The sequence below is a fragment of the Zingiber officinale genome, chromosome 5B (assembly GCF_018446385.1).
Source record: "Zingiber officinale cultivar Zhangliang chromosome 5B, Zo_v1.1, whole genome shotgun sequence".
In the NCBI taxonomy this organism is placed as follows: Eukaryota; Viridiplantae; Streptophyta; class Magnoliopsida; order Zingiberales; family Zingiberaceae; genus Zingiber; species Zingiber officinale.
In genome coordinates this window covers 114,858,581-114,878,036 of record NC_055995.1, presented here as the reverse complement: position 1 = coordinate 114,878,036, position 19,456 = coordinate 114,858,581, and the positions used below count along the sequence as shown (strand labels likewise).

The 19,456-nt window shown below is 36.2% G+C and overlaps 1 protein-coding gene across 2 annotated transcripts in view; it reads right to left on the bottom strand.

The window, feature by feature from the left end:
• LOC121985430 (urease) overlaps positions 1-18,283 on the bottom strand; it is a 35,705-nt gene extending 17,422 nt beyond the window's left edge. The window contains exons 1-10 of one of the 2 annotated variants that reach the window (XM_042538884.1): positions 18,201-18,283; positions 17,651-17,778; positions 17,086-17,159; positions 14,903-14,948; positions 14,111-14,216; positions 13,014-13,156; positions 7,830-7,940; positions 7,094-7,257; positions 6,626-7,004; positions 6,417-6,525 (exon numbers count right to left, since the gene is read on the bottom strand). In XM_042538884.1, the coding sequence (XP_042394818.1) occupies positions 6,417-6,525; positions 6,626-7,004; positions 7,094-7,257; positions 7,830-7,940; positions 13,014-13,156; positions 14,111-14,216; positions 14,903-14,948; positions 17,086-17,159; positions 17,651-17,776 (1,258 nt within the window). In that variant the 5' untranslated portion in view covers positions 17,777-17,778; positions 18,201-18,283. The other variant, XM_042538883.1, reaches the window with a different exon arrangement.
• Positions 18,284-19,456: the final 1,173 nt, after the last annotated feature.

Here is a 19,456-nt window from a genome sequence, read left to right as displayed (position 1 = left end):
GCCAAGGATGAATTAGAGGTGGTATAGCGTGGAATACTGGAGGGAGGTGATCCGTCACTGGAATATCAGTCTATGTGCTCAGACAACCATGTTAGCGGAGGTGGAACATTCCTTTCTGCAGCAGCAAGCAAAATGCACCTATCTTAAGGGCAGTGACAAATGCATGAAGTTCCTTCATGACTTCATCAAACGCAACAACCAACACAACTCCATTGTAGCACTCATGAAGGAGAATGGTGAAAGCACAACTAGTGTATCTGAGGTTTCTGATGAGTTTGTCGCTTACAACGAAAAGCTTCTGGGGATGAAGGTGAACTGCACTGCTCTAGGCGTCTGCTCAGCTCTGGACCTGTTCTCAGCGAGTTGAACCTGTTCTCAGCGAGCTTCAACAGCAAGGTCTTATCAAGACGGTATCCTCGGAAGAAATATGAAAGGCTCTTTTCGATATTGACAATGAGCGGGCTCCAGGGCCTGATGGACATAGGTCTAAGTTCTTTAAAGCAGCAATGGGAGACGGTCAGGACAAATTTACAACAAGCTATCCAGGAATTCTTTTCAATGGGTCGCCTGCTGAAGCAATGGAATCATGCGCTTATTGTGCTCATTCCTAAGTCTATTCATGCCCCTTGAGTTACTGACTACCAGCCGATATCTTGCTCCACGATGGTGTACAAGGTGATCTCTAAAGTGCTGGCTGCTCGGTTAGCATCTACGGCCTATTGGATTCAGTGCAGGCTGCGTTCATTCAAGGAAGATCGATCAAGGAAAACATCCATATTGCGCAAGAATCTTGCAGAAGTATTCTCAGAAGCGAGTGTCCCCAAGGTGTGTGCTTAAAGTGGATCTGCAAATGACATTTGACATGGTTAATTTGGAGTTTTTGCGGATGGGTTTCTGCAGCTCTACATCGATTGGATAGTCAAATGTATACTATCACTTCATACTTGGTGACTCTTAATGGTGTGATAAGCCACTTCAAAGGGTGCACGAGGTCTTCGACAAGGGGATCCACTCTCTCCGATGTTGTTTGGATTATGTCTTGAAGTCTTCTCTGACTTTCTTTGACAAGTGGCGACTCAACCAGGTTTCCATCTACATCCGACGTGTGCTACTGCAGATATCACCCACTTAGCAAATGCCGATGATCTTTTGTTGTTTGCAAGGGTGGATAAGTCCACTATCACCTTGCTTGCAGATAACCTGCGTTTGTTCGGAGACATTACTAGTTTGAGAGCCAATCTGCAGAAATCCAGGATCTACATTGTTAGGACTGATCTGCGAATGAGAAACCGACTGCTTGAGCTTACTGGATCCTAGCAAGGGGAGTTTCCTTTTCACTATCTGGGCATTCCATTGACAGAGGAAAAGCTTCATACATCCAACTATGGACCACTGATCCAAGTTGTGGCGAGCAAGCTAACCTCATGGCCGAAGTACACGTTGTCCTATGCTGGAAAATTGGAACCGGTCAAGATGATTTTACAAGGCATTGAATGCTTTTAGCTTTCCATATTGCCAGTTCCATGTGGGGTTATTGACAAGCTATCGTCATTTGCAGATCCTTCGTTTGGACGTCCAAACATCCTCCGGTCTCTTGGCCTATGATGTGTCTACCAAAAGAGGAAGGGGGTTATAGTGTAATTCATCATTGTTCAATCGTGTGCTTTGGAACATCCAACGAAAGGACTCGTGGGGTCGGTGGATCCACCATCAATACCTGGAGCGAATCAACGTTTGGACGTGGCAAGTGAAGGCCTCAAACTCCCCAATAGTCAAGAGGTTGTGCAGATTCAGGATAGTATTCTTGCACATGCTGCTTCACCGGAGCGGGCTGCTTTCTGGGTGGTACTTGGATGATCAGCAGAGATCCTCCAAGGCATATGATTTCTTTCGTCCACGAGGTGCTGATCAAGCATGGGTTGTTGTTGTTTGGAAGCCTTACCTCATGATGAAACATAGCTTCACCTTGTGGCTCTTCGCACAAGAATGGCTATGAACCAAGAACCGGCAGGACAATGTGGTGTGCAAGATGTGTCCCTTGTGCATCATCTATTTTTTTGATGCCCGATCAGCATGGCCTGGTGAGCCAACGTGCGGGTTTGGTTGGCTATGCGTCAAAATATGATCATGGTAAAGTGGATGCTACAAGTCTTCAAGAGGAGACTTTGTGGGAAACAATTGACTCACGAAGGCACGATTCTTGACTATGTAGTGTATGATTATCTTATTTGCCAAGCTAGGAATAGATGTAATTTTGACAGTGATGTACCAAGTGTTGATAGGACGTTCATTAAGATCCAAACACACGTGTTTAGATCTTTAAACACTTAATATGTACATATCTTTCTTGATTCCGAAATATATTTACCTTCCCAAAAAATTAAAAAAACTAGGTATCAGAGCATCACAGCTTCATCGTCACCCATTACTCTTTCATTTTCTTTTTCCTATCACTTTCTCCATCTTCCAAATGAACTCCTATGAAAAATATTGATGGAGATACTCAATGGATGTGGAGGAATAGGAATAGAAGAACATCAATAGTAAAGTGAGGTAAGGTCGCAAGAGGGAATTTTTCCATATCATGAAGTTGTCATAGTCACAATTGGCAATTGCAAGAAGTGCATCGAGCAACCGAGATGAGGTTGAGGTCATGTTAAGTTTTACATGAAAGTTACATGCTTTATTCCTATATATATATATATATATATAACCGTGATAATTAATTGATACACATATACATATATCATTGTTATATATTTAATTAATAGGGATGAGCAAAATGTCAAAAAAAAATAAAAATACCCCGGTGCACGAAACTCCCGCCATGCGGGGTCCCGGGTGAGCAAAATTTCAATTCAACAGAAATAACCGACCAAACCAAATTAATTTAGAAATTCAATTTGGTCAATTCGGAAGTTTAATTTTTTAAAAATATATTGATTATTTTAGGTAAATCAGTTTGGTTTCAGTTATGAATTTTAAAAATTGATTGAACTAATTAAATGGATTGAGTTTTTTTATTAAATAATATAAAATTTTAAAAAATATATATTAAGGCTTTTTAATTTGTTATTAAATTGATCAAGTTTTTATTGAAAAACCTTAATAGTTAATTCGGTACAACCAAATTAACTAATATTTTATTGGTTCGATTTGTTTTAATAGTAAAAAATTAATCATATCGGTTGGTAAAAAAAATTAATTAATTTAGTTTTGACAAATTTAGTTCAGTGGATTTGTTTTAACTAAATGCTCGCTTCTAATAATTAATCAATATTAATTAATTTTGTCCTTTAGCTAATCAACTTGAATCAACTACCTAGTTGGCTCAACCACAATCAATTTAAGGTGAACACTACCTTCAGTCGACTAGATCATCAACTACGACCATCCTAATGGTTGAATTTTACTTGAGTTGTGAACTAGCTTCTCCTAAATTCAAGTCTCTCAACTCTCAACTAAAGCTTCACCTTGTTGCTTCTCTTTGCCTACAAGATCATCTTCTGCTAGGTTATTCATCCCTCGAATATATTGAGCTCTTAATTCACTCCAAATGTCATCCTTTACCCTTCACCTACGTTAGTTGGTCTCCTCGCTACAACTCAATGCTCCTCATCCTGCAATCCCTCATATGTGTCATAGTCCAGTCTCTAACAAACTTCAAGCGGCCAAGTCAATCTCTAACCTTGATCATGCCAAGTCTCCATATACACACAACTTCATACACAAAGCGAATACAAAATAAATCGCACAATTGCATTAACAAGAGAAGATAGATACAACTTTTATTCAGTGTCACTAGAAAATGTGAAAATATCATACCCTTAGCAAATGTGCATTCAAAATGAGAAACTGAAAAACAAATTTGAACCAGTAGAAACAAACCAAATTAATCTTATTTCACCAATTATCAAATTTTCTTTGTTTTAAAAGATAGGGAGTGTTAGGGGTAATATATAAGATCAAATAGAACAATATATAGGAAGTAAATCCCTTATAAGCCCTAAAGTATTTACAGATTTATCATTTAACAAAAAGACTTTGTCAAATTCCGTTGACTGAGAGAGCTCAAAGCTACATTAGATTATTTAAATAGTTCTTACTATTATCAACTATATGGGAAGGGGAGCCTTGGTACAACGGTAAAGTTGTTGCTATGTGACCAAAAAGTTACGGGTTCGAATCCTAAAAACAGCCTCTTGCAAAAAGCAGGGTAAGGCTGCGTAAAATGGATCCTTCCCTGGGACCCCGGATGGCGGGAGCTTCGTGCACCAGGCTGCCCTTTTATGTTTGTTTTTTTTTTTACTATTATCAACTATGGAAAAAAAAATGATAAACCCAGTTAGCCTGATTGACTATCCTTGGAGTGACCGGCTTAGTCCACGGAAGTTTTTCACAGGCCACGGTAGCCAGCCCAGAAGCCCAACATCCTTTGGTTGCTCGCTCCATTTGGAGGAAAAATTCCTGCAAATATGTCATAGCTGGGGATCGAACCGTGAGTGCCTGGGTGTAACCTGGATGCCCTTCCGTAGTATCATAGCCCTGGGGACTATTATCAACTATGGAGAAAATATGGAATGAGCGTGAAATAATAATTCTATATTGATTTGAATAAGTCCATATGCCCCCGTTTTTTAATAAGATTTCAACTAAAAAAAATACATGTACGATAATGTGCTTCTCCATGGGCATTCAGTAATTTGATAGCATAAGCAATAAGAAATATAAAATATAATGTTATTTCCGATGCTTATCTTAGCAAATTTTCCAAAATTTAATATAGGTTCATTAGAACCATATAAATCCATACCTAGAACTCCTATTAAAAGAAAATTAGAGTTGGAAATTTGTAGGCTTGATTTTGGTTTGAAATTTTCATCCTAAAATCATAAAATTTGGGATTCTCTAACAATCTAGCCGACAATGCTCACAAATAACACCCACATCTCCGGTAGGGGTAAGTAAAATCTCGGTTAAACCGAAATAACACACCAAACCGACCAAATTCGGAAATTCGATTTGGTTAATTCGGAAATTTGAGTTTTTTAAGAAAAAAATCTTGGTTATTTCGATTCATTCAGTTCAATTTCGATTTTTAAATTCAAACTTCGGTTAAACCGATTAAACCGAATTGGTTGGTAGCAGTCAACTAATATGTCATGATCAATTGATTGTTGTACTTGTACTCCGATCCTAACTCCCAACTCCATCCAATAGCAGTCAAGTGATATGCAACATCAATCGATTGCTAAAGTTTTTCAGTTTGTTCAATTTTCGTGGCAAAGTTCGATAGGTTTGATTTGTCAAAAAAAAATATTCAGTTTGGTTTTTAACCAATTGCTCAGACCTAATCGCCACGGCTCCATTAGATTGTAAACTAGTCATTAGCTTGATTATGTCCAAGCATATATTTATTAAAATAATAAATATGCTCAAGTTTAACTCAATTACAAAACCCAGTTTATGATTTTGTTTTTAACTTGTTTATTGAACAGCTTATCAAGCTTGAGTCATGGTCAACTAGATAAAACTCCATTCAACAAATGACATGCAGATTTAGATCTATGTTCTAGCTTTAAGGGAACTGAGTTAATAGTTAATAAAGATTAAATATAGGTTCAGTCCTACATAAGATTTATGTCATTGGGTATTAATGTCCAAGACCTATATATATGTGAGCACAATTCTCTTTGAATAACAACAATATAATATTAACCGTCACAACTAATAGCAATCCTATGAAAAACTATACAAAAGAATTATCTGTCTATCTAATTTCTTAAGTGTCGTTGAAGCCAACATTTATACAAAATATGCGTTGACTCCCATTACGCCACCTTAGTGTCAACAATAGACCAAAACCATATGCTTCAAAATAACAAGTCATCAGTCAGAACTCCTATTGGCCTACTGTTTATTATTCACTTGGTTTTCTTATGTTTTGGCAAGACTTCTTCAAATTCTACTTAAAGTAGGCTTAAGTATACTTGTTTTTAAGGTCAAATAAACCAAATAGGACTGGATTACAGGAATAAAGTCAGATAAGATCAGTGGATCTTATCCTTACATTGAGTTATATGCAAGTGTATCGCTACTAATACCCTAATCAATTAAGTCAATTCTTTTAGTGCATTATGTTTGCTTAGGCCTCTCTATTCCATTTGACTCTTCTAATAAAGAATCTATTGATGACCAACGAACATTAAGGACTCAAATCTATGGTTTTAAAAAATAAGGTGAAACAAACGTGATAGAATTTGTCAATATAGCATGGTATCTACATGATAGCATACTGGTCAAAACTTGAACATAACTTATTGTAGATGTTATTGTAGGTTGAATTGCTAACATTCTCAAAGGAAGTTCACGGATACTTATTGATCAAGATATCAGAAGCAAGTACAAGAACTGACCACTTGATATTGCTTCATGTACTAATTGGGGGCAGATGAAATGGATATGACAATCTATGCCTCCTGCAGTCACTATCATGCCCTCTGCAGCAATAACTTCTGTATTGACCTGCATAAATATTTATACAATCCACAATTTTGTTAAATTCCATGTTTTATTATTCATATACAAGGTTACTAAGTTTTTTATTGGATTAAGAAACAAATACCCCAATGATCATGTTTGCATGAACACAATCCATAACATCTGGATTTCCCGCCTTTCCAATAGCAACAATTATATCTTCTTTAATACCGATATCTGCCTTGTAAATTCCAGTGTAATCAATGATAACTGCATTCGTGATAACTGTATCTAAGCAACGGGAGGATGGATAGCCAGCAGCCTGACCCATTCCATCACGTAAAACTTTTCCACCTCCAAAAACACACTCATCACCATAGACTGCATAATCCTTTTCAATTTCTGCAAAGAGCTGAGTGTCGCCAAGCCTTATTTTATCCCCAGTAGTAGGGCCATACATGTTTGCATATTTTTCTCGTGAAACTTCTGAGGTGAGGTTAGCATCTGCTCCAACAACACCTTCACTGAAAGAAATAGTAAGGTATCGACAACTGATCAGGCAAAGTAACTGACTCAAGCTAACCAGGCCTAGTGTAATATAGAGAATCTCCACCTGGAATTTGGGTGATCTGCATGGTTAAATTTGTTTGCTATGAGATTCTCTAACAGTTTCTCTATTTGAGAATCATCAACAGCACCATCTGCCAATCCATTTCCACCTCTAATAATCTTTCTACCTCCTATACTGACCAGGGTTACCTCTTTAGATTCTCCTGGCTGGAAAGTGTATAATTTGTGGAAAAACAAAATGTCAAATAGAATGAAGGATATGATTACAAAAAAAAACACTTATTTAGTAGAATAAACAGATTGCAATAGGCAGGCCAACGAATACCCAGATTTAATACTTGACAATATAAATGGACCACTTTATTTGTATATGCCTAAAATTATGAATAGATAAGTTACAGAAGCACTAAAGTTGTATATCATCCAGTTTGGGATTGTAGAGATACAGGACTATTAGAGTTATTATCTTCGGTTATTAGTTATCTGTTGTGAGTCCCACATAGGGTGTTTCAGTTGTAAGATATCATCTTGAGTCTTATTAGTTAACCAATTTGTTATGATGTATGCTGTTCTTTTAATGCTCATTTCAGTTATTTAGAATTGTCAGACTGAAGCATATGGAAAATTATGTATCAAATAGTGCAAAATGCAATGTAATAATTGATTAAAGAGTGAGCAACTCATATCTGAATAAACGGTCAAATTAGCACACTTCATTAAGAATTAATTTGCAATTAGAAAATTTTCAAATGCCCGTTAAAAGCATATTAGTAGGCAACCTCAAATCGCACAGCTGTCCCTGCAGATATATTTAATCTCATACCATAAGCCCTTCTTCTATCAAAATCCAAGTATGGGTTCGCCTCAATGAAGTGATAATGACTTCCAACCTGCAAAATCCAATGAGTTTCAAAAGGGTATACAGATTTGCAACAAGCATTATCAAAATATCTGAGAGAACACAAAGGCTAAAGGATCATTTCAAACCCTGACACAGTTGCAAGAATAAAACAAAACATATCACATTTTAGGCATATTGCATTATTATTCAAGTTAATTTAATACGCTGTTGTACTGAGTAAGAAAAAGTGAGGAGCATATAGCTAGGGATGGCTGCCTTACTCTCAAGTAAGTACTTCAAACTGCCTCCTCAAAGCTCGAGTAAATATATGCACCAATAAAACTAAAAGTCTATACACATTCTGTGACTTTCTAAACAATTCCCTAACTAGTTAACTTAGCTAATACAAATCCAATTATCCTTTGACAACAAATTTCAATATTATTGATCCTTTTAGAAAATGAGTTTGATGCTGCAAATTTGAGGAAAAGGAATATGATGTGGACTGCTCTTTTGCCACACACACCCCACAAGATGGAGCATAAATATTAACCCCTTAAATATCTATTCCGGGTTGCACATGAACTAGGAAAAGACAAAAGCTGACTAAGACATAACCATCTTGAAAATGAAAACATAATATTGGCACGCATGCAACAATGCATACAACAATAGTAGGCAGACTGAAGAAAGAGAAGGAAAACACTCAAAAGAGAAGACCCAATAGAAGATAAATCATTTGAGTGAATTTTTTGACATGGTGGCACATGAAACAGTGGCTAAACAGATGAATGGGAAAAAGAAAGCACTCCACAAGAATCCTAGGTTGAAGATAGACAAAAGGATAATGTCCGACGAGGGAGGGAAGAGGCAAAAAAGATGTGAAGGAAAAAGGAAATAGGTGTAAACCAAGGAAAGTCACAGAAGAAGATGATGGAAAGCAACCTCAAGAGGCAACAGACAAATACTGGAAGAAGAAGGTATAGAGACCACTCTTGCATCCTCGTCTCGCAATTTCGAAGTACCCCCTATGATCGCATTGCTCAAAATTACCAGCCATTTGCCCCAGCCTTGTTACACTTGTTGCTTCCTCACATGATCCACCACAAGCTCATGCAGCTGCTCACAGCAGCCTAAGCACCACCACTCACAACTACACTGCTCAGAGTTCTTAGACAATGTCGGTTGTTACCTATCTTCCATTGCCTGCCATCATCAAAGCTCACCATGGTCGCTTGCTGCTAGTCCACCAGTGCCTTCATGTCAGGTAGTGATAGTGAAACTGGCGTTGCCAAAAAAAATAGGTTGTCTTATCATTTAAAAAAAAATCTAAATTTTCATAATGACAAGTGTGGTAGAGTAAATTGTTGGCAAAACCATAAAGGTCATACCAGTACAGCACAAGCCCAAATGTATCTGCTATGGAAAATCTTGGGCATGCTAGGAGCATTTATTACTCTCTTCATGGATATCTATCAAGTCATCCTCAATACACTGCTCATGTGGTATAATGAACTACGATCACTCAGGATGTTTCATCGGCTTCCATCCCTTCTAGTTCTAGCTCAACCGTCATAGTTCTTCTTGAGTAGTATATCCTCTGCAAAATGCCCCATCTCAGTCAGATGTTACCATACCTCGTAAAGGCACTTCTTCTATACACATTCAACCTAGCCATCTACTTCGATCCTTTACTCACACATCTCTAAATACATGTTTGGTAAGATCACCTCATTTTCTACTCTTACATCACTTAGCTCACCTATCAGTGTTAAGCATGTCGATGGTCTTTTCACATTAGCAAAATGCATTCGCAAGTTTCTACAATTTCATTTTTATCACTTTCCTCTATTCTTTTATTCCTTTCTTTTAAAATCAATAAGCTTAATCAGCCTTTAAGTTATTGTATAATATTTACTATTAAATTTTTGTTCCCCTTTAGAATTTGCAGACAAGAGGGTGATTAAAGTAGAACATGGGCCTTAACATTTCAATTTGCTCGTGTGCTCTTGCCACTAACCTTCTCGACAATAATCATAATCATCTTGATTACCCAAGTTTCCAAAAATTCATCATCTCTTTTTGTTCTTATGGCTAGCCCTTCTCAACATTTATTGCAAATTCAAAATTGTGTCTTGATTAAAAAATAATCCCCAGTTTGCCTCGTAAGAAGAATATTGAGCATGAGTTGTATCAATTGGGAAAATATATTCAATCCATGTTTTTCAATAGCGTCAATAAATGTGCTTTTACACTACTTTTTCTAGTTTATTAAAACATTTTATGTCCTAGTGGGGTCTGCTCCAGAATTAGCCTCTAAATACTTTATTGTTTTCATTAATACTATTCAAGAATGACTTGGCTTTTCTTAATGAAAAATTGTTCTAAAGTATATTCCATTTTTTTCTCAATTTTGTGTTAATATACACCCTCTACTAATTAAGGTAGTAAGGAGGCATACTAAAGAATATTTCTGTCTTTCTAATCATTCCACTTTTAATAGGGCATTGTTTATCAATCATGTTGTTTCGAAACACTCTAATTGGAACGAATCAATGCCGGTCCAGTGGATCGGTTTGACCTGGATCAAGTCCAGTTCATCCTAACTTGGTCCAGCTGCGTCTGATTACGTCTATTTGCTCTATGTCGTGCTTCCAGCTCCAAGTTCCAGCAAGACACGCATACAAACACAACAAGCAAAGATAACAAAGCTTAGTCTACTTATAGCTTAGCTCTTGCTCAGAGTTTATTCCTCCAAGATTTCTACCTAGGGTTCACTCCCATACGATTTTCCCTTTGCCAAACATTCAATCACCTAGACCTGCTTGGAATTGTCACTTGTCAGACATCTGGTCATCATGCTTGGATTTGTCACTTGTCAAACATCTGATCATCCTTTACCTGCCTAAACTGTCCCTTTGCTAGTCATCTAGTCAGCTTTGACCTAACTAGACTTTCCCTTTGCAAACCTTTGCAAAAAATCATTATTTGGAAATTCCTTTGCAAATTTTTTTTGAAAATCATAGTTTGCAAAATTTTGAAAATATTTTTAAAATGCAAGACCTTGAAACCTTAGAAATAAAAGTTGTGAAAATGTGTTGAAAGGTTTTTAAAAGTGATTAAAAGTTAAATGATCTTTCAAGAAGGGATGAGTGGAAATTTTGACTAATGGAAATCTTGAAATTGTTGGTGCAAATCTTAAGGTGGACCTTAGGTAATTATCCTTTTGATGTGTGTCAAAGGGGAAGAGGAAGGTTTAAGTTAGAAATATTTAGTCCCTCTCTTTGTTTGGCAAGAATTGAGCCTAACTTAAAAATATTGTCAAACATAAAAAATGGAGAGATTGCTGGTGCAATTAACCTCTAGGGTTTCGATGTTTAACAATGTTCGGTCAAAGTTGACCAACAATTGATCCAAACAGGACCAAATGTTTGGAAGTGAGTCAAAGAGAAGTCTAATCAAGTCAAAATTGACCAGATGACTAGCAAGGCTAAAGTCTAGTCGGGTCAAGGTTGGCCGAATGACTAATAAAGGCAAAGTCCAAGTAGATCAAGGTGACTAAATGCTTGGCAAGTAACCGGATGTCTGGAAAGTGGCAAGTTCAAGTTGTTCGGATGCCTGGCAAAAAAAAAAATCTTAAGGGAGTAAACTTAAGTGGTGATTAGTCTTGGAGGAGTGAACTCCAAGCAAGAGGCAAGCCTCTAGAATAAGGCTTGTTTGTTTGTGTTTTGTATGACTATTTTGTAGGAACCTGGAGTTGGAAGCAAAACGAAGAGCAGACAAACGCAACACAACAGGACAAAGCTAGACCAAATACGGTCACTCCGGACTTGTCTCGGATCAAACCTGATCCGAACCAGTTCGGTCGACCGGTCAACTAGATAAACCCGAGGAGAGCAGACAAACACAACAGGACAAAGCTAGATCAAGTCCGATCACTCCAGACTTGACTCGAATCAAATCGGTCAACTCGATACTCGATATAGTCAACTAGAAGAACCTGAGTCGGGTTCGGGTCTGGATGTCTTGATTCGGGTGATAGAAAGGTTCGATCGACCGATATGAGACACACTATTCACCCCTTGTGGTTGGACCCTTCCTGGACCTGCATTGGCTGGAGCTTCGTGCACCAAATTATCCTTTTTGTATATAGAATTTACAAGTGGCAATTTTAAGATGGATGAAAATTAAAGAATTGTATCTATTAGGTAACTGCACCATCCCTTTGACTTCTACGCTTCATCTTCAAGCATATCACTTCGTATTCTCCTAGTATTCAAGGTAATTTAGTTTCTTATATCGTTTATTTTTCCATCTCTATGAACATGTGGATGGCGCAAAAGAGCAGAAGCAAAGAGCTAGAAGGGCAAACGTCTAAACGAGGTTGAAGGCATTGAAGAAGCATATCATTTTGCTCATCTAACACAAAGGAAGGAATCTAGACATAATTAGAGTAACCTAAGGTGAAGGTGCCTAACAGAAGAGGGATTGAGGTAATGTCGGCAAGACTAATTGACTTTGTCACACTTGCCTCGTACTATGTTAGACCATAATGTCAACCAAATAAAGACGACAACAATAAAGAGGATCATTAAGGCATAAGCTCTCAAGGAATTATACATTTTTGGCTAAAATGGAGAAGCCACTCCCATACCAAATAAGGGGATGGGCTTCAACTAAGGCATCTATGGATGTTTATGTTGTTTTCTCCAAGAAGGGGTCATTCGATATGGAGTTCTTTGCATGAGTAGTTGTTGTGTTACATTTAATAAATGCAGACGCAACTTAGAGAAGAATAAGTGAACACTACATCAAGGTTAGAGAAATTATTGGCATAGACCCTCTCTCATAATGATCAAAATCAACACAACCTTTAATTCTACCTCTTCACAAGTGAAGGAACTGCATGATGCACACTCACAGACTACTGTGGCCTATTGTGTTCTCCATGATGCACACTCACCTAAAAAGTGTGGACCTTGCTTTTTATCACCGCTAAAGTAGGCACTTTGCATTTATATCCAATAACAAGGTGTGTAGTCCCTAATCTCATCCATGAAAAGCTCAAACAAACAATAGAACAATTGTGTAAAGATGCAAACCAGGATTCAAGCCACTGCACCTGAATGGGCCGATCTGCTCTGTTTATAACCTTTATCTTTACTGCCTTCCTTCCATAGTTTATTACAATTTTTCCAGCTGCAACAATTGTTTCCCCAGGGAAGTCATCATGTTCATCCCCATGAAACTTGTCGAGTGAAGGAACTGCATTTTTTTTATTAGTGTTATTTTATTGGAAAGGAAATGCATGCATCTACTAATGGCCATTATTTGAGATTCTAGCATCTTACAAATCCCTAAGAATTGATAAAGCAAAATAGAAACAGCACTGTAGCTTTTTCATATGTCTAAGCTCAAAAAAAATAAAAGCAAACAAAACACCTCAAAACATAGATATATAATCACAAAGGTTGTGATTGTGACTGCCAGGTACTTTCTGGAAGTAAAAGAGGAGTGTTATGTATAAGTAGAACTAGAAGTAGGTATTTCCAGCATCACTTTCAAGAATTATCAAGGATTTGTACCATACACATGGTTACTCTTGTTCTCCATTCCAAACTGGAGCCATGCCAATCTTTTGGTTCAGGTGCATGGCAGCATTACTACTTTATCAACATTAGGTTCACAAGTCTTATATAACTGTTATGTGAGGCAACAGGTCCACAACAAAACAAACAGGAAAAGAAAAACTATCAAAAACATTTCTATTCGATTTTGAACAACAAAAATTCGAGCCAATAAATAGCAGATGGTGCTTCCCGTCTAAAGAAATGGATGGAAAATAGACTTAGGAAAAAATTAAAATTGAATGCAAACTGGGGCAAACTGACGTATTTAAGAGTTCAAGGTAAACCATACGCTAAACAGAAATTTCCATAGAAAACCCCAAGTTTTCTTCATGTACTGTATATGTTAAAGAAAATCTATTTTTTGGATAGAACAGGATAGTAATGAAGAACTTATAAATAGAATTTCAGTTCTGTGACTAAATAGACCATGGAAGAATATTAACCAACTGACCAGTAGCATAAGTTTTTGCATACTATATATTCAAAATAAAGGTCATCTACTATTAAGCACAACCAGCAAAATTATATTGAGTGTGCAGAATCCAAGCCTGTGCAATTGTTTGAGCAGGTAATCTTTTGGACACACTACCTGGAAGAAAAGAACCATATAATGCCAGCTCTAAATTTCCATTATCACATGCAATTGGATTGTGTATGGTAATTAACTTTGTCCCATCCACAAATGTTGCTTCAACCTTAAATGAGAAGAAATGTCAAGTACTAGAGGCATTTGTAAACTTAAATCAAGAATGTCATAAACGTACAATGTTAAAAATAAACCAGAAACAAAATAGCCATCCTGAAATTGCTAGAATAGGAAATTAATAGATTTCATTGAGTATGTTATGTCATCTACTTAAGGCAGATAGCAAGTACTCAGGCATATTACAAGCTTAGTAAGAATTCAATCGACAATGAGAAATAGGAAGACTGATGAAGCAAACAATTAAAATTATGAGATAAAACCAGGGAAAAGATAACCAACAAGTGGAAGAATTTTTCAAAAATTATATGTATCAGTTTTTGCTACTGCTAGTGTTCACCTGTTTGCATATTAAAAGAATTTGTAATCTGAAGTAGATAAGAGAATAGGAGTGTAAGAATATCAAATTTGGCATCCTTAGCTAAATATCAAATTATCAATACACAACAGTTGTACACTGCATTAGTATCTACAAGAATATATTTTTAAGAATGTATATTGGTTTTGGACGCAAAGTAAGAGAAAAAATGTTATGGCACATAGTCCAAACGAATTTCCAGACATGCATTAGGACTGTCCTAATTTTTGCTCGTGACAATAGCAATAAATACACTAATTATCTGATAATGGGAATTATATAAGTACAACTCTGGGCTTAAATAAACATGACAAGATAACCTGAACAGTTTCCAAAAGGTGCCCAACTGCTGGAAGAACCTGCCGTCTGTTAATTAGAACAAAAATAATCAAATTGCAGATGCCAAAAAAAAAAATACTAGTCACTAAGTTACAGTGAGATAGCAGCATGCAGTTTCAAGTTTTTGTACATGACAATTTACCAAGTTAGATTGTAGAATCTCATAGGAAAGCATTTACCTTTCAGAGGAATTCTTATTGCTTATGTTAGTACAAGGATACAAATAAAAAAGGCAGTAACACAATAGAACCATGACCCTCAAACTAAGATTAATAATAATATAAGTGGAGGAAGTCATATTTGTTGGATAATCTTGGTTATCCGTTGTGGTTAGAATGAATGGTTTTGATTTTTGACAATAATTTTTAAGTTGGTTGGTTTAGACTGATGACCTTGTCTTGAATTTGCAATTCTATTATCTACTATGGATCATTGGACAATGTTAAGTTTGAATGAGTGAATTGAAGATATGATTGAAAAGGGCAACTCGGTACATGAGACTCCCACTAGTGTAGGGTCTCGGGGAAGGGTCTATTGTACACAACCTTATCCTACTTTACAAGAGGTTGTTTCTGAGACTTGAACCGATAACCTTTAAGTTACACAGTAATAACTTTACCGTTGCATCAAGGCTCCCCTTCTAAAGATAAGATTGAAGCAAGTGAATATTTCATCCTTTGGCTTATCAAGCTTGAAGATTACCTTAGTGGATGTAAAATGTATTTTTCATTCACAGGTAGATTTTGAATGAATATGATAAGTACATAAGTCTACTGTACCTAGAGAGCTTGTTCCTATTACTTTCAGGCTTGTAGTAAGGTGTTTGGGTAAGTTCCTTATTTCCATATTATATATCAAGAACATCCTCTATTCGGTTTAGGAAGTTCTAGATCATTGGTAGGGACTTAAAATATGCATTCCTAGATCTTTAGGAGTTTAGAAAATGACTTAGTTTGACGTTTCAAGTTATGTGGTTGGCAAGTAACTAAAAGTTGGTCAAAAACAACTGACATAGGACACAAGCTTTGTATCAATTTTAGTTGACTGGCTCTTAGCCAAGCAACTAAAAATGACACATTAAGTTTTAATTCTTGATTGATACTACAGTAGTTGGGCGACTAGAACTTGTTCAAGCGACTTAAGTCAACTTCCTGTTTGGTTAATCATCGATCAAGGGTGCGCTATTCAACTAAATATATCCTTTAGAATAAACCCACTAGTGATTTTTGTTTGATGTTAGTCGATCAAAATTGGACTGGTCAACTAATGTCGAGCAAATATATCCATTGAGATCAATTATTGACCATCTTAAAAAAAATATTATGATATACCTTTTGTAAAACCTTTCTCTAGAAAACAACTCATTCTGATTCAAAAATATTGCAAAAATGCTCAGCATTCTCAAAAATCAAAACATGTGATCCAAATTTCGTTTTTAATTATTAAAGCTCTTGTTTTGTAAAATTTAGTGTCATTTTTGTGCTGATTCTTATTCATTAGTGTGAGATGTCATTGATAATCGAGGTCCATTGACTCATGGCAATGAGTGTTTTAGTGATTTAATTTTTAGGACTGTCACACGAGAGCAACAAGTCTGGAGTAGAAACAGGTTGTTCCAACCATGATTTAAAATTTTGACCCATATCGGAGTTTTGGATTATGACCAGAATGGTTTCAGTACCGTATGGTAAAATGTAACCTAAATATTAAAAAAATAAAACTATATAAAATAAAAAAAATAAATTTGTTTAGTCATTTAATTTTTAATATTGTTCTGCTAAAGTTGTAATCTTAATTGTTTTGTTTCTACTATGCATATCTTTTTATAGGTCTAATTTTAACACATGCATATATATTGCTTAAGTTGGTTTGAGTTTTGTATTAGCAAAAAAAATCATGATAGTCTATTCACCCCCTAAACTGTACTGTATGTTCCCATAATATCAACCAAAACATATAAAATTGTCACCCGACAAGAAAGAAAAGAAAACTAGGATAAGAAAACACATTAGGCCTTCCGACCAGAAAGTTGCAAAGTTAGTGATGTAAATGTTCGCCCCAAATAGGAGTTATGCCAGTCTCCATAATCTCCATTAGAGTGATACCTGAAGTTGGCAGTTTCCTACAGTAAACTTGAATACAATAGATAAGACAATTCACCAACCTCCCCAAAAGCTGTGTTCCAAGGCACATTAAATCACAAACTCTTCTGTCTCCATCACGAACAAATTCCAGGATCTAAAAGATAGATTAGAAAAAGTAAGATATAACAGGGGTTTCAGAGTCTTTCCTAAAGAAGCTCGATTACAACACCAACAATTTAGCAATGAATGTACTGAAATAGCCAGTGTTGAAAAAATGCCATGGGCAGCTGACATATGGCGCTACCTACTGGTAGGTATATGGAGCTGTCATAAATCTATGGTAGAATAGAACTTGTCCCTTGTTAACCACAACAGTTTTATGCAGTTCCATAAATTATGGCTACATGTGATGAAAATTCATATGAAAAAGGACAGCAGATTAGCATTTAATGAAGTCCAAAACTGAAGATAGCATCATTGAACACTTGCAAAAATCATTGTATTTTTAATTTATTTATAAATTTTCCTACTAGACGCGCGTCATCAAGAAGAGGTGCATTGCCCACACAACCATATTCTAATGAGCAAGGCCAATAAGCGATATAGAATCAGGAATAGCGCCATCAAGATGGGGTCCAAGAGTACCTGAGTTGCAATCAATGCCACTGCTTCCGTGTAGTTGAGTCGCAGGCCGCGTGCCAGACGCTTTTGAGCCAGGAATCCGGCGTTGTGCAGAGCTACCTTCTCGACTTCCCTCGGGACCAACTTCATTTCTTCAGATAGAACAGAGCAACATAAATCAACAAGTATCGCAAATTCAAAGATCGAAAATCTGGAACCCCGTTGTTAGATAAGAAGGGGAGACAAAAGTAAAATCTCGAGAATAACCAATGAAGAAGGAAAATGAATCGGGTATCTGACTTTTTTTTTGCTGAAAAGAACAAATAAAATGAATCACAGATTCGAGCAGAACCCTAGGCGGTGGTGCGTCCACCGAGCAGTTAAATTTTCTACCTTCCTCGTACCACATTAATTGCTTTAAACAAAACGTTTTTTCCGAATATCTGAGTACATTTTCAAGATAAAAACTAGATAAGCAAGCGTCGATCGACAAACAAGAAACCACATCCCGAATCGCCAACAGCGACGAAAAAACTACATTCAAAAACTTGGTCGTAGCATCTCAGACACTCACTTCACTTTAGGATCAGCGCTGCTGTGATGTGACCTACGGAGTTTCCCCCATTTTAAGGTTTCTCTTGACCAACTCGATCGCCGATCGATTTCGGAGCGTATATCCAACGGCTCGCGTAAGCTGACACTAACACCAACCACGCGTGTCACGAGCGGGTCGCCTTCCGAAAGCGCGGCCCTGTCGTGGATCGGCATCCTGCCCCGTAGACATCACGGGCGAGGCCATGGTCGCCGTCGGATCGAGAATCTTCGTTACATTTTTAATTCAGCTTTCTAGAAAATGTTAGAATATTCTGGCCGACATCATCCAATTGACTTTGTATATTCGTAGTGCAAATGGGACAAAAATCAATTCCTCCGGTTCGATGAAGGATGATTCGGCCTTTAGCAGCTCGGTTCGGTCCAGCCGGACGAACCGCCCGTCCCCATTGCAGTTTTTTTTCTTTCTATATTTTTGACATTTTACTTAACAGATTTTTTTACATTACTCATTCAAAAATTATTCGATTTACATTTTTGAATTCAAATATAAGAGTATAGATATATTAAAAAGACTTTTATAATTACATTTGATTTTTATTTAACATTGATTGGTAGTTCTCTGATCCCAATATATTCTTAAAAGCCCACTTAATGTATTTATGCTTTCAAATCTAAATTAGGGATTAGGATAATAATACTTATTAACTAACACCATCAACTAATTCATAGGACTCATCTGATTTTAAAAATATTAAAATTTTTTAATTGTATAGGTCTATAATCATTTTTTTTAATTAGTCAATTGACCTAAAGAATTTCAAATTACTTTAAATCAAAATCTTATTAATGTATCTATACCTTTAAATCTAAATTTAAAGTTGTAAATTACTAGCTGTAAATTTTTTAATGGATAGTGTAAAAATTGATGCCCATATAAAACCATGTAATTATTTTGGAAAGAGTAGGATGGGTATAACTGGAATGTAATGTATGATTTTGAAATTCTGACACTTACGTGCACAGTCTACTAAAATGTCGTTTTTTATTTTCCAGTTTTATTTGCTTATTTTATTTCAAAGAAAAAAATAAGCATAGAAGTAATTTTTTTTAAGGAATATCTTTCGTGCATATTTATTATTTTCTTATTTTATAAATATATAGTCAATTATTTAAGAACCTTATTTTTATTTTCTTTAGACTTAAATATTTGCAAAAAATAAAAATAACCTTTATTATATATATATATATATATATATAATATTAAATTAAAATACT